The sequence below is a fragment of the Ammospiza nelsoni genome, chromosome 3, assembly GCF_027579445.1.
Source record: "Ammospiza nelsoni isolate bAmmNel1 chromosome 3, bAmmNel1.pri, whole genome shotgun sequence".
NCBI classification, from domain to species: Eukaryota; Metazoa; Chordata; class Aves; order Passeriformes; family Passerellidae; genus Ammospiza; species Ammospiza nelsoni.
Window position 1 is genome coordinate 88,671,347 of NC_080635.1, and position 14,869 is coordinate 88,686,215.

Sequence of the window (14,869 nt, forward strand, 5' to 3'; positions counted from 1 at the left end):
ACTGTTTCTGGTTCAGAGGATTTCCTGAGCTTTGGATTTTCGTTTGTCTAATTGATAGCCCGTAATGAATCTGTTTTGTGTACTTGTCCAGTTTCTCCTTGAGCATATGTAGGCATCTTTAGTATTCTCTCCTGGCAAATAGCTGCACACAACTATTACCCATTTTACTGGTTTGTTGTTAGTTCAGTAAAATCCAGATGTTTCTAAAGAGAGGAGTCCTGCAGAAAGGATCTTGATCATAAGAGCTCCAGCAATGTAGTCAAGTTCAGACTGGCATTACTTCAACCACTTCCCATGGGTATGAAGCTCCCACTGGCATCACACCAGCTGCAACAGAAGTGGAAAATCTCTTTTGAAACCTCCCACAAGCACTAACAGGTACAGATAGTGTGAGCCCAGTGATTAGGGCAGAGTCTTCCCTAAAAATTGCATGGGCCATGTTGTGATATTCATACTGTGAGATATTGGGGTATTCTTCCTTCAGTGTAAGAGTTCACATAACTTTTCATGCAGCTTTTTCAGCACTGGTAACTAAGAAAAGGCTGTTCAAGCTTTGCATTTACCAAAATCAAGGCAAAAAATTTGGGATCCCATCTGATTCTGAAAATAAATAGAACAAACAGGACAAGCACAATTCCCAAAAGCATGCTGTGGACTGCTGCTTTGCAGACAGTAGCTGCAGGAAGGTTGTTGGCTTCCCTGACACCTCACTGGCTGTGGTGGCTCTGCCTTCTTGGTTGTTCTGCCTCTCATTTGGTGGTGTCACTGGTAATAGTCTCTGTTTTGGAGCAGATGACTGGAAACAGGTACAGTTAAAATGGGGATACCAGAACTTGTAGTGATGGTGATATGCGGAGCTGTGCAAGAAAGGTAAAAATTTACCTCTTACTGATCCTAAGCAGTTTCAGCATGAGCTCTCACAGAACAGAGCAATGCAACCCATCCTCTTTTAAAATCAGTATCTGATCCTTGATATTGAAACTAAAAATCTGGTGTCCTCACTTGTGCTGGGAAGAGCCACAGGCTTGTCCTGGTGGTCTTGGTGAGTTCTCGTGGAGGGATAGGCTTTATTCAAGTCTGACAGGTGCTTTGATCTGGGAAGTATTCCCACATTAGCTGTTTAGAACGTGAATATTGTATTTTTACAAAAACATTTTAATCTCATTAGTAGAAACTTTTATTATCAGGTTTATATTTAAAGAAGCAGAAACAGATGTGTGGGGCTGTTGTTTTTGCCTTATCAGATATTCAAAATAGGTAGGAATGTGTTGGGAAGTCAACAGGAAGCTTGGACTGAAAATGCGTTGTTTTGAACTCAGGAGAATGATAATGTTGCATGAGGAAAACTCATGGGGTGTCCACCCAAAATGTACTTGTTCCTGAAGTCTATTGAGGAATGTCCAACAGAGAGTTCCTATCTGATTCCAACTCAAAATTATTGGGAGGTCTTGTAGTGAACTGGAACTGCAACCTAAAGTCCTTATGGATCACTTGAGAGTGAATTTTACTGACTTTTTAGCCGTAGATCTATAAGTAAGAAATTTGTTTTTCAGTCTGGCTACCAACACGTGCAAGTGTCCTATTTTAGTTGCCAAAATTTTCATCATTTACTGGAAGTGAATTTGATGGTGCTGCCAATCACCTTGTATTTGGTAAAAGCAGTGGAATGCTCTGTGGCTTTTCCAAAGGTAAAACCCACAAATTTGTACTTGTTGTTCCTTCCTTTGTTATTTTTCATCTGCTGGGACTCCATTCCCCCAATGCTGGGAGTTGAAAGGTAGTGCTAGTCTTGGTTTTCTGGCTGAGCAGACTAAGTAAGTCTGTAAAAGGTGTTTGGATATGTTTGTAAATGCATTATTGGAGTTTCAGTATGCTTTGGATAATAATGCATGTTGTTATTTGATGGAATAAGCTGGACCAATGAGAGCTGCCAAACAGTGAGTAAAAATATACCGGTAGTTATTCTACTATAGTTGGACTTGTTCGAGGAAAGATTTTAAGTCCCAGTGCTTTCTGCAGGTCTTCTGGCCACTGGAGTATGTGGAAACTTGGAGAAATGCATCCTGATTGCTTACAGTCTTATGGTGCTGTCTAGGAAATGCCTAGAACAGCCAGTGAAATCTCCAACTCATCTTCATGTAGCACAGAGATCAGTATGTACTTAGTGTCTCTCTCTGTTTTTGAGCTACCTACTTACAATCTTGTGGTGATGGCAATTTGCCCTTAAATGGGGAAAGCAGCAAAAGCAATGGCAAATCTTTTACAAACAGCAGTACTTTAATGTTAGTGAGTACTTACTAATGGCAGATAATAGAGCTCAATTGCCTTCCTGGGAGTCCTTACTGGAAGTGTGTCTTCCTTGTGAATTCACATCTCCTGTCTGTTTTTCCCATGGTCTGATGTATGAGTGCCAGAGTTCAGCTTCACCGTCCCAGGCCAGTGTCTGAGCTTGTTCAAACTGCTGATATGCAGAGTTCCATCAGTACTTTTACTGTGCTGTTAGGCATTCTTCTGCACAGATCTTCTATATTTTTCTTTTCCTTTGTATTGCCAGAAGGAATATTTTTAAACACTTACAGCTGGAAGTTCGAAGAACATAGGCAAGGCTTTCCTTGACCATTTTGTCTTTCCTCTTGCTTATGCATAGCCATGCTCTGAGTATGTCAGCTTTTCTTACTCTGTGTGACCACTTCACTCTGCTTTCCTGGTGCTGTTACATGTGCTGTATTTTTCTTGCTGGATTAAACCTACTTCTTTTAGGCTCATATACTGTTTCAGGGCTTTCTAGAAAGATGTGTGATGAGCACAGGGCTGGATAACAGACTAGGTATCCTCATATTACCAGTGCTGCTTTTTGTGTTTCTCTGTGATTTGTGTTCTCTTGACTCATGGTTTGGTTCCTATTTGGAGTAAAGCAGTGAATGCTATTGCATGGGAGATACTTAAGCTGATAATTAGGTGGGTGCAGTTTGGAGCAGGACTTGTCCTGTTGGCTAGTTGAACCATTTGGAGAGACAAGTTACACCATTTAAGCTGTGAGTAGGAGTGTCTTTTACAGCCTTTCTCAGACTAATGAGAGCAAGTCTAATTTCCTTGCCTATTCTGCAGGGCCGTCTGTGTCTAGAGCTGCCCAACAAGCAGGCATAACCTGTTCCTCCCAGCGTGGGTAACATTTAGGAATTTCCCTTTGCTTCCAGGATTATTTTTCTTCAATACTTCCTTATTCACATAGCAGCCAAAACACAGGGCATGACTTTTTCCTGAAACTGAAAATCAGAGTATTTGTACATAAGGATATTTGAATAAATTGGGATGTCTGTGAGGCTTCCTAGGGCATGTCTTATAATAACAGTATGAATATTCCAGCACCTTTCTTGTCCATGTGTTCATTCTGTAGTGTTGGCTTCAGGCCACTGTTATATTGGCTTTTTCCCAGTAAAGACTGATGATTTTAGAGATCTGCATAGTGGTCCTCCAGCTTAATGTCTAGAAAGAGAAGAGAGATTGTGTCAGCTTTGTGTGTTTGTTATTTATTTGTGGTTCTTAGGCTTGAATAAGATCCAGGTACCTTCTTTGGAAAGCCTTTTATGTGTCTGCAACGTTTAATCTAGCATTGGACTCTCAGAACAGTACTTCATGAGGAATTGGCCTTAGCTGAAAGAACAGTAATTTCAGCATGAAATGCATATCTGAAAAAGACAGTTATCTGTCACGTTCTCTAAGGGTGCCAAAATCAACTAAATTCTTAAACAGCTGAAGCAAAGGGCAGAGCTTTAAAATAGTGTATTTTAAATTATGATTGAAGACCTGCTGCCCATTGGCACACCAGGCACCTAACTCGTATCCAGTTTTTAGTTTTCAGCATTTTTTTAGCATGGGAAAGATAAAGATTACCAGATGACTTTTTTTTTGCTTTAAAGTAAAAGATTATTCATGACTGGCAGGTAGGGTATTTTGAAAGTTCCGTACATGGCGGATAAAAAAATCTTTCCTCTGCTGTACACAATTTTTATTCTTCCCCTAAAAATACACAGATGGTCTCCTACTTGGACATGATTTCAAAATCCTGAGGGTTCAACAAAAGATCACCGAAACAGAATGATTTGTAGTATCCCCATCATTCAGTTTCCCCCTCCCCCTCCACTCTTCTTTTTTAAAGACAATTGCACAATCTGTGATGCAAGAAAGTAGCACAGCTTTATTTTAGCTTCAGAAACTTTTGATGTGGGGAGGGGTGAATTTTTTTAGATGTGAAGGATATTCTGATGCTGATGTCTGATGAGTCTGGTTTACCCCCAAGCTGCAAGCAGGCTGAATGGATCTGTGGAACGTTACTACTGAAAGGGAATTACCAGGTAAGCAGAGATATTTTCCTCTTAACATTTCCAGCTAGCAGGTAGAATGCTGAAATAGGCCTTTCATTATGAAAGTGAACATAATGACAAGAATAGAACAAATGTTGGTGTGCTTTAGGAGCATTGTTTTGGAGAAAGATTTGTTACAGGCATGTTTTCCAACAGTCATGGAACCACAAGTACCCAGAGATTTCGTGTTAGTCACTGGGGGGATGGTTTTGCATATGTATGTCTAATTCGAGAGGTTTCAAAGTTTTCAGCAGCTTTTGAAACAGAATCTGTAATGTTGATCATGGAAGAAGTAGCTGGAGAATAAAAGATCTTCAAAGGCAGGGGTGATCTGCTCAGTGCAGATGGTCCAGAAGCAGATCCAGAATGGCATACTAATCCTTAGAATGGATTCTTGGACCAGTCCGTGCCTGTGTTTTTTTCTTAGTGTATGCCTGGATGTTTCAAGTGTAGATTATGCATCTGGTAGCATCACACAGAATGGAGAATGTTCTTAAAATTGCGTGGAACAAGACAATTTAATTCTCTTTTCAGGTTTAGCATAATAATGTCCCATTAACATGGAGTCTTACATGATCGGACAGAAGTGATGGGGAAGCTTATCTCACAAATATGTAGAAGGACGACTATATGTAGGTGCTCTGCCTAGGCTGATATAAATAGTATTAAAAACTCCTACTGTGGCTTAACTGAATTTAGCATGGCAAGAAATATTTACAGAGTTTGAGTAGGTAGAGCATTCAGTGTTAATCACAGCTGGTTGGTAAATGACAAAACTGAATGTTAAGAACTCGGAAGTTTATTTCAGGAACACTAGCAATGTAATGGTGAATGCAGTGCCATCTGGCCTTCAAATAAGAGATGTTGCATCCTTTATGTTGCACAAGAAAAAGATATTTAACATATCTTTAGCAGTATTTTTGAAAAGTAAAATAATTCCATTTTTGTTGAAGACATTGAAGATTGATGTTGCATGAGTGGATGATATTTTAAAAACAAAAATTTTGTTGTAATAGTGGGTTTAGCCTTCTCAATCCATTTCAGTAGTCTTGAGAAGCAAGTTAGACCAATTTAGATTATCTCTGTAACACATTTAGAAAATTCCTTGGCCATAAAATGGAGAACTTTATTTTTAAAATATAAATGTGACTTGTACTACTGGCCATCTATTGAGGCTTTCCCTCAGTTAGTGGCTAATAACAATTTTTATCCAGTTTTTACTTGTGGAAGATGTGTAGCTTTTTATGGGCCAATTAATGGTATTGACAATTCAATTCAAGTAACTGACTATGCAAATGTACTTTTCTCTGACTTTCAGTCAGAGTCCTTGCGTTAAAACCCAGGATGACGAAATTGTCAACTTCATTTCTTTGGTCCCTATTTAAAAACAGTCTTTGGAAGGAGTATTTCCCCACCCTAATTTGTGTCCAATTTTCCCAGCTCTGTAGAAATTACAAATGTTAAGAACATAATCCTTAATTTCAGATAATGTTACAAGAATTACTGCTGGGCTGCTGTTCTGCTTATCAAACTTTAGAAGTAGACTGCTATGGCAAGCCTCTTGCCTTTCCCCTCATATAATGCTTTTATACATTTAAACTTGAGAGTAAAGAATAATGTTTAATTTAGATACAAGTTATGTGAAGTTGCTTTGCCTCCAAAAAGGAGGAGGAGGAAAGCTTTCAAAGATATTTCTGGAAGAATGGTCTTTAATAATACTGGTGAGACAAAATTAACAATTTCATCAAACCCAAATTTAGTTACTTTGGTTTCTAGTTGTTTTTCCAGCTTCTCTTGTATTCTGGCATAGAACCACAGGACTTCATGTGCGTGAAGATCAGTTTGTTTTGAAATAAGGAAGTGCCCTCAATTAGGAAATTAATACTTCCTGTAATTTCTAACTCATATAAGGATTTCTGGCATTCAGTACCTAAGAATTTGCATAGATTGCTCTCCCCTATTGCATGGTGTGGACAGAAGGTCTCATTTTCAGTTCTGTCAGATTAGCTCTGCAAAAGTTCATCAATGCTCTTTTTTATCATTCACATTGTAAAACAAGTTTGATGAGCAAAAAGTAACCAAGGCAGGGCTACTCTGCTATTTGTAGGTTGCCATATAATGGATATGAATTCTTATGTGGCCGATACTGCTTCTGTTGCATTGGAGATGTCATTACACCAAAAACCCACATGGAGCTGGTTGTTCAGGCACAGGGACAATAGGTTACTGGCAGGTATAGTAACTGGGTAAAGTAATGCAGTCTCAGGGAAGAACTGAAGTGGTAATTAACTCTGAAAATGGGTACATGCTACAGGAGCTCTTGAGACAATCCAACTTTAAGCACCTAATTTGATAGAGTGGTTTGGGTTGGTTGGAAGGGACCTTCAGAGATCATCTAATCCACCCCTGCTGTTGTGGGCAGGAATGCCTTTCATTAGATATGGTTGCTCAGAGCCCTGTCCTGTCTATCTTTGGCTACTAGGGAGGAGGCATCTGCAGCTTCTCAGTGTGTCCTGTTAGAGTATCTCATTACCCTCATAGTAAAAAATTTCTTTCCTGACTGAAAAGTGCAAACTCTCTGGGCCTGTTCTCACAGGATAGGTGCTCCAGTCCTCTTATCATTTTTGTGGCCCTCCTCTGGATCTGCTCCAGCAAGACTGTACCTTTCCTGTGCTGGGGCCCCTGGAGCTGGTTGCAGTGCTCCGGGTGGGGTCTCAGCAGGGCAGAATAGAATCACTTCCCTTGACCTGCTGGCCACACTCTTTTTTATGCAGACCAGGATGATGTGGTTGATGTAGCCTTGGGAGTTTGGACATTTGGTCTTTCCAGGGTTTGTGCAGTTGAGGAAACAATCACGAGAGGAGAAGAGAAAGAGGTTGTTTTTGGGAGTGATTTGGAACAGGAGCCTATCCCAAAGGTATATGTTGTACCTTCAAATACTTAGAGTCTGAGTAAGAGGTATTTTGAGAGCTAGCTAGTTATTGATTAACTCTGTCATTTTCCTGGAGAATAAAAGCTGCTAAATGCCAGACTCTCAGTGCATTGTTGATCTGCAGCTGGGAGCCTTGTGGGATGGGAGTAGCTTACTAGGATCCTGTCACATGAGTCTGTAGTCATCTAACTAGCCCAGCTGTGCCCTGGGGCAGGGTCATACATGGCACTGGTAGTTTTATTTGACCAGTGGCAATGGGCTGGAATATATTTAAATATGGCTAGTTTAATGCATTTTTATGCCATTGTCAGAGTACCACAGTTAGCTTATATCTTGGAAGACCCTTGAATAGACAGAGACACCATATTCTTTTTCTGCACAAAAAAAAAAAGGACAGTAAATTGCCTACTTTTGGGTCCTTTCCTTCCCAGTGTACTGTCATGATGGACGTTTCAGTGTATGTGCTGTATACCCAGGCAGGGTATCTAAGTACCAGTAATCTTCAGATGCTGGCCCAGTGAACTGAAATCATTTGGAACTGGTGCACTGGTCAAAATGTGGACTAAATCTCCCATTTCTGTGTGCTGTATCCTTGAGCTGTGTTCTGTAGTCATTGCTGCTGCGTAAAGAGTGTAATACCAGACCATATTCAGAGTCTATACTGTGTTCTCACCTTACCTATCCTTATTGTGCAGGACCTTATTTTATTCTGTATAAATATGGGGGCTATGCCCATTCTCCTGTCTTCCCCCTCTTTTTCCAATTTTACAAATGTGAGGAGAAATTACATTTGGGATTTTATATTCCCCCAGCCAGCTGAAGATTGCTGGAGGGGGTGTGTATTGGGCCATGGATTTCTGCAGGTGCTTTAGATCTTCATCTCTTCCAGCTTTGCTTCCTTATTTCCCAAAGCCTGTACTCTTGTTGTGCTGGCTCAGCTGAGTGCTGCTTTTGTCATAAGGTGGAAAAGTGTAGCTTTTATTAATCAAGAGAAGGGCTTTGTTCAGTTTTTATTGACTGAGCATCTTCAGCTTTTATATCAATTCTTTTTTGTCATCTATCCTGTTTTCTCCTAGCTCTTCCAACATTTCTCTTTCCATTTCCATAGTTATAGCGTTTTTTTTTCTTCCCACAAGGAAATAGCATATGTCTTATCATGCTTCCCAGTGCCTCTCTCAGAAACCTTTGCTGGTCTCTGCCAAGGGCTTGGAGCTCCCAGTCTTTTTGCAGGGGCTGTGACAGAAATGGGGTGTGTGTATTGTGCTGTCTGTTGTTACTCCTAAGGCTGACTTTCTGTCCCCATGGGTTGAGGAATATGCTGCAACTGTCTCTCAAGGTTCAAGTTCTAGGATAAACTCATAGCAGTTTTGTATTTTATAACTTTAAAAAATAAAGTACATTTAATGTCTGCTGTACGCTGAAAATGTAATTTCATCCAGAGTAACTACAGAACAGCTGTCTTTTTTTTTCGCCTTTTTTTTTTTTTAACTTCAGTGATGTTTTTAAACCTATTGCAGTAAATCTCTGTTGTTTAGAGAGTCATCTGTCAGTGAAAAGGTTGTTTTGTGGAACACAGTGGTGCTGATAATCCCCTTGTAATCAGTCCAAACTGACGTGCTTTGGAAGAAAAAGAGCAACAGGCTTTGTTTCTGGTTTTAGTGGATGATTCTAGTCTGTTTTTTGTTTTAGAGTAGACTGCTGCAGTTGATGAAGGAATGTTTGTGGTATTCCATGTCTGTAGATTGTGTTGAATTGCACGTTTCTCTTTCAAAACCTGACTGGAATGATCAGGAAAAAACACTTCAGCATTTTTGTCTACTTTGTTGCTATTAGTTTTGTTCTCAGTTATTGATTTCGCTCACACAATGAATACCAATATTTACAGTTACTGTAGGTAGATTGCTGAACGAGTATATCTGGTTCATACTGAAACTGACACTTTTAGCCATGTTGTACCTTTAAATTCAACTTGGCTCCAGCCTTACACTGGAAGTTGTAAAGAATGCTGAGATGGAAAACTTGTCATTTAAGTTACCTTCATCCTCTGCTTGGTTTGTCTGTTTCCTTGTGCTCAGTAATTTCACACACGTGCTCAGAGGTCTGTGTGGTAGCTTTTATAGTGAGAATTATTACAATATTAATACTTTTTTCAACTGTGCTGAAATAATTCCTTCTTGGTTCTTTTTTTTTTTTTTTTTTTTTTTTTTTTTTTTTTTTTTTTTTTTTTTTTTTTCCTTTAGAAGATAAATTACATTTGCTTCTGCATTTTCTGTTGGATTTTTTGTTTTGGGGAGTAAGGACTGTTCATTGGAAAGCAGCCTGCAATGCTCTGTGGTGCATTTGCATTTCTAAATGCAGTTGTTGAACAGCTGCTGATGGGTCTCTCTTTAGTCTGAGTAAATTAGATTGCTATTGCCTTTGTGTTTTATGGTAACTTCCCATGACTGATATTTCCCTACAAGATAGAGATTAGAATTAGGGGAAGATTCTGAAATCAATACGGTATGGCTTGCTTTAGTTCTTTTCAGGGACTTTAGAAATACTGGACTGGCAGTGCACCTGTAAAATTAAGGACATAGGGAAAAAATAAATTATTTCATTTAGTGTATTGTGAAAAATAGTTATTTGTAGCTGAGAAAAAAAAGGATTGCACTTTCTGGAGAGAGTATTACTAAATCAGAAAAGATATTTGAAAAATAACAAGTCATGTCAACTTTTTCTTGCAAAAGACTCAAAATTGTGTTTCTCAACAGAACGTAAAATCAGAAAAATGTTAGTACAGACAGAATTTGTTAAGACCCTGTTGGTAAGTGTAAGGACCAGCTGTACTTCTGCTTTTTAATGTATTGGAGATTAATGCTTCAGTACGTCAGCCTGTCTTTTATATGGTGCTGTTTTATCCAGTAGCTGTCACATTTTAGATTGCAGTGCATAGGTTTGCTGGGAGCCATATCTGTAACTAGTCATGATATAAGAATAAGAAGTAGGAAATTTCCTTTCATTTTCTGACCTCTTTATGAAATGGACCCATCTTAAACATGGTATTTCACTCTAATGATGCAGCTTTGCTGGTTTAAACTTCGTAGACTTAGGTCTCTATGTTGCTAGGAAGCTTAATTTTGCTTATTGGGGTCTGCTTATATTGGATTTGGACTCAAGACCTTGGAAGAAGTAGAAAGGATAAAGGAGTGTGGGGCAGTATAATTTCTTTTGTTAACATGCTCTGTGTGAGAGTAGCTGTAGAATAAATAAAGCATTTCTCCCTCAGAAAGCTGTGTCCTTAGCAATGAAAACCTAATCTGGCTGAATGCCACAAGAAGAGAACCTAGGCTGGGGCTGTGGTGGGCCACAGTCACTCTGCAGAGATGCTCACAGGGTACTCACAGGGGCACAGCTGCCAGGGAGTGCTCACAGTGCTGCAGCACAGCTGCCTCCTTGCACCTTCTTGGCAGCTGTACTGGCCCAGGTGTTTAAGGGGATTTATTCTGTTTTGGATTGAGGATCTGTGCTACTCCCCTTGCGGGGTTATTTTTAAGCAGGATCAGTTTCTTGATCTGATTCACAGGCCTGCCCCAGTCTAATGATATGATGCATCTGGTTAACATGGTGGTTCCCAAGTTCTTGCAGTTGAATATGCTTTTCTGACAAAGATTTCTGTTCAGCCACAGCCAAAGTGGTGTCTGAAGTAAGAAATTAAGAGATTGCACCATTTTACTCATCAGTGCTTCAGCGTGATGGGGAGGGAGATAAGTAGATGTGGGGTGATGTGTAAACACAAGATTTCAAGGCAGTTTGGAGGTGTGCACACCCCTTTTGTATTTTCTTGATAAAAATGAATCATGGACCTCACCTAATATAAGCTTGAAGAGAAAGTGGAACATTCAAAGGAAGGTGGAAGGAGGTTTCTAGAAAACCTGTAAACACGAGTGTAATGGCAGTCTGTGGGTGGCAATGCCAGCAACACCAGACCCACATTGCTTTTGGAGAGAAGGGTTCTCATCACCCCTTTCCTCTCCCACTTGTTTGGACTCATTGAGGATGCTGGATACCCTGTCCCAACTTGACTTGTGTTTGATAGTGTTAAATTTTTTATGTGTGAATATTCTCTTGTGTTGTTGGAGTGATGGCTTGCTTATTTTTGTCAATGATTTTGAGTGGCAGTAGTAGAATTATTCTCACTTATCTTTTAATTGAATTTGTAATAGACTTCTACTAAAGTATCTTTGTCTGTATGTATATTTAAACTATACTTCTGGAGGAATACAGAACCCAGTGAGTAAAATGTGCTTGTATTAAAAGCTGGAAAGGGCTGCTGAGACTGTAATCAAAGCTCCCATGAGATTTCATTCACTGTTTTTTTGAATGCAGTATGAAACAGGTGCATGAGATAAGGATTTATTTTTCAGACACCATCAAAAGTCAATCCATGAAAAATCTTCTTTCCCTTTTAACTAATCATTAAATCAATTCTGTTGCTTTTCTCTGCTTAGATAACTGTACTGAAGTTGCAATGTGAAGATTTCTTTTTTTTTTTTGAGGTTTAAGTTTTATTATCAGCTGTTTTTTTACTGGAGCTAACTAATTATTCTGTAGTTTGGTAAGCTGCTATTGTTTGAGATGAGAAAATATTTCAGTTTTATGTAGTCTTAATGCATGGATCTGTTTGGCCTTTTTCCCCTGAAGTGTACAATTTAAAATTAACATCTATTTTAAAATTTGTGGAATTCTTGTTTTTTATCTAGATTTATTCAAGGCCTATCACATTTTCCCCCTTTCCTGCACACCAGGACAGAACATATTTCTGTTACAGAAAACTTACTTGCAGTCACCGTATCTGATTTTCATTTTTCCCTGGGATGGCGGAGGATTAGAGCAGATTATAGTGTTGGGATAATGTCTGACTCCTTGTGTTCCATTTAGTCATAAATAAACCCCTGAGAAATCTGAATGTTGCTATGGTGATGCTAGTAAAAGCCTGGGATCTGGAGTAAGCGAGCCGCTTAGCAGCATAATGTCACTTAGAGTAATGAGCACGCTGTCATTAGGACAGAGATGGGCTTACCTGGGGCTCTCTGACTTTGGTAGCCCATGCCACATTCTGAAAGCCAGTGAGTAAAAGCAGTTCAGATATAATATAGCATACTCTGTTTAGTAGCTTGCAGCTACAAACCTTTTAACAAATGGAAAACTGTTTTGTCTGTTTAGCTTCTAGCTTTAATGTGTTGAAGTATCACAGAGAAACAAGCAGAAACTTATTCTTTCTATTCTGCCTTTCACAAGATGATCTGGTGTAATCAAAACAACAAAAAAATCAGTTTATAGCAACTTGTTTTAAACTGTGTTAATGCACATTTTTCTTCATAGAATATGGAATATAAAAAGTAAACTGATATTACTGGTATTAACTTTTTTTTTTTTAGTCTTTATAACCTGGCTTCACTGGAACTGAGAGAAAATTTGCTGACGTATTTACCTGAGTAAGTCACATTGCACATGTTTCATTATATTAACATAAAATGTTCTTATTCTTAAAATCTGCTAACATTATGAAACGAAATGACAACTAGAAAAAATATTCAAAGCCAATTGACAACATGAGATACAGCCTTCTTATAGCAACATTTACTTACATCATTTACTTCTAGTTGTACTTGATTAGTAGCAGGAACCTGTAGTCTGCATGGAGTGTATTTGTTCTATAAAAAAGTATTCTGTATGACACAGAGCATCACCAAACATGTCCTGCATGCATTGGACAAGCCCATCTGCAGTGGGAGTGGTGGTTTGGGTTGTTCTCATGGTGAAATTTTGTAACTGTGAAAGTAGAGCAGTAAGAGCTCCGAGATTTTCACTCCAGACCTTTAAGGCATTTAAATAAGTGTTTGTGTTCAGGGCTGAGTAGCCAAAAGCTTCTAAAACCTGGAGGTAAAACCCTTGGTAGCAAACTAGGCCTACTGATATCTGAAGTCTGACTTCACCCACTGTGATTTTTGGAGAAAAAAGTTATCTAGATGTCTCTGTCTGTATTGTGGCAGAGGACCTGGTGGTCTTTTGTTAGACTAATACGGTATCTTATACTTTGGGGATCCTTTTTGTCTGCTTGGGAGCAGCTTCTTCTTTCTCTAGTGAAGGAGTTTTCTTCCTTCCTTCACTATCTGGTTGCTTCTTGCAAGAGTTTTGGTGACTCCTGTTCTGCTTGTTTATCTAACAGATACTGTGCAGGATTTAACTTTTTAAAATCAGAATCTCTTCCCCTATTGCTTTGGGGTAATTTTTTCCTGTCAATCTATACAAGTGCCTTGGTTGTGGCTGTTCATTGCAGTGAGCCACAAGACACTTAATTGTCAGTGGTCAGAAGATAGGAATTGCTAGCTGAGTTTGGCCATGCAGTGTCAGTATGAAGCTATCAAAAACGTTCACAATTTTATTACTCCATGAAAATCCTGACTGTCAGTAATGTAGCTGACAATTCTCTCTGGTTTTTGTGCTACTGCAGCTTTGGGGAAAGTAAGCAAGAGCTCTATGAGCCTGATTTGAGGGGTGGCCCTCTCTTGTCTGTTGCTTTGAACTTCTTTTCCATCCTTTTGTGTTTCCCTCTGTTTGCAGTCTCAAAAGCAGAAGTATTTCAGAAATTGATGGATCATGTTGAGATGATCAATGATGGATATTGAGTCTCGAGTCACATAGTTAGGTGATCACTATGGGGAATTTTTATCCAGTTGCAAACTGTAAAAAAAAAAAAAACCTCCCCTAAAAGTGAATCTAACTATACTATACTAAACTATACTAAAGTATGTGGCATTTGCTACCCTGGGGACTTACTGTTAAAATAAATAAATTAAAAAAAAAAAAAAAAAAAAGATTTCATTGTCTCTACTAAGTTTTAAGTTTCAAGGTCATACGGTTACACTGACAAACCAAATTATTTTTTTCAGTAAGATAGTACTGCAAACAGTCTGTGCCTGGTAAAATAACTGTCTGCCTGCAGTACATTGTAATTTGAAATGCAAGTTTCAGTAAAATGAGCTTATTCAAATACATGGGGTTTCTGTTGCTTTAGTCTAATGTGGTTTTGTTTTGATTTATCTCATCTCACAGATCACTTGCCCAGCTGCAGCGACTAGAAGAACTTGATTTAGGAAACAATGAACTTTATCATTTGGTAAGAGAACATACCACTGAAACTGCACATTGGTCTTGTTTTATGCATAATTTAGATTAAATAGCTTGTAGGATGTCCAAAACTGAGGAAAGAAAAATGCATGGAGGGAGAGTCTTTTTATAGGTACAGATGAATTTTGACAGTGAGCTGGTGCTTTCATATCTGTTTAGTCTTGTTCAGTACAGTATCACTTTACTCAAAAAACCTCAGCTGATCTCTAGAAAATGAGAGTGCAGCACAGCTTTTTTTATGGAAATAAGAAGGAGTGGAGGGACACAAAATCTTGTCTGTGCTTGCTGTTACATTGACCACATGGACTTGTGTCAGGAGCTGGATGGGCTAAGCACAGATGGAACTTAAATTTCCAGGGTGAGAGTGGGAGTCTTTGGGAAGGGACTGAGGCAAAACTGT

At 39.0% G+C, this 14,869-nt stretch overlaps 1 protein-coding gene across 1 annotated transcript in view; it reads left to right on the forward strand.

The window, feature by feature from the left end:
• The window catches only part of LRRC1 (leucine rich repeat containing 1), a 69,208-nt gene that overhangs the window by 33,980 nt on the left and 20,359 nt on the right, over positions 1 to 14,869 (forward strand). The window contains exons 5-6 of the mRNA XM_059469138.1: positions 12,717 to 12,773; positions 14,395 to 14,458. Of these exons, the coding sequence (XP_059325121.1) occupies positions 12,717 to 12,773; positions 14,395 to 14,458 (121 nt within the window). The remainder of the gene's footprint in view (positions 1 to 12,716; positions 12,774 to 14,394; positions 14,459 to 14,869) is intronic.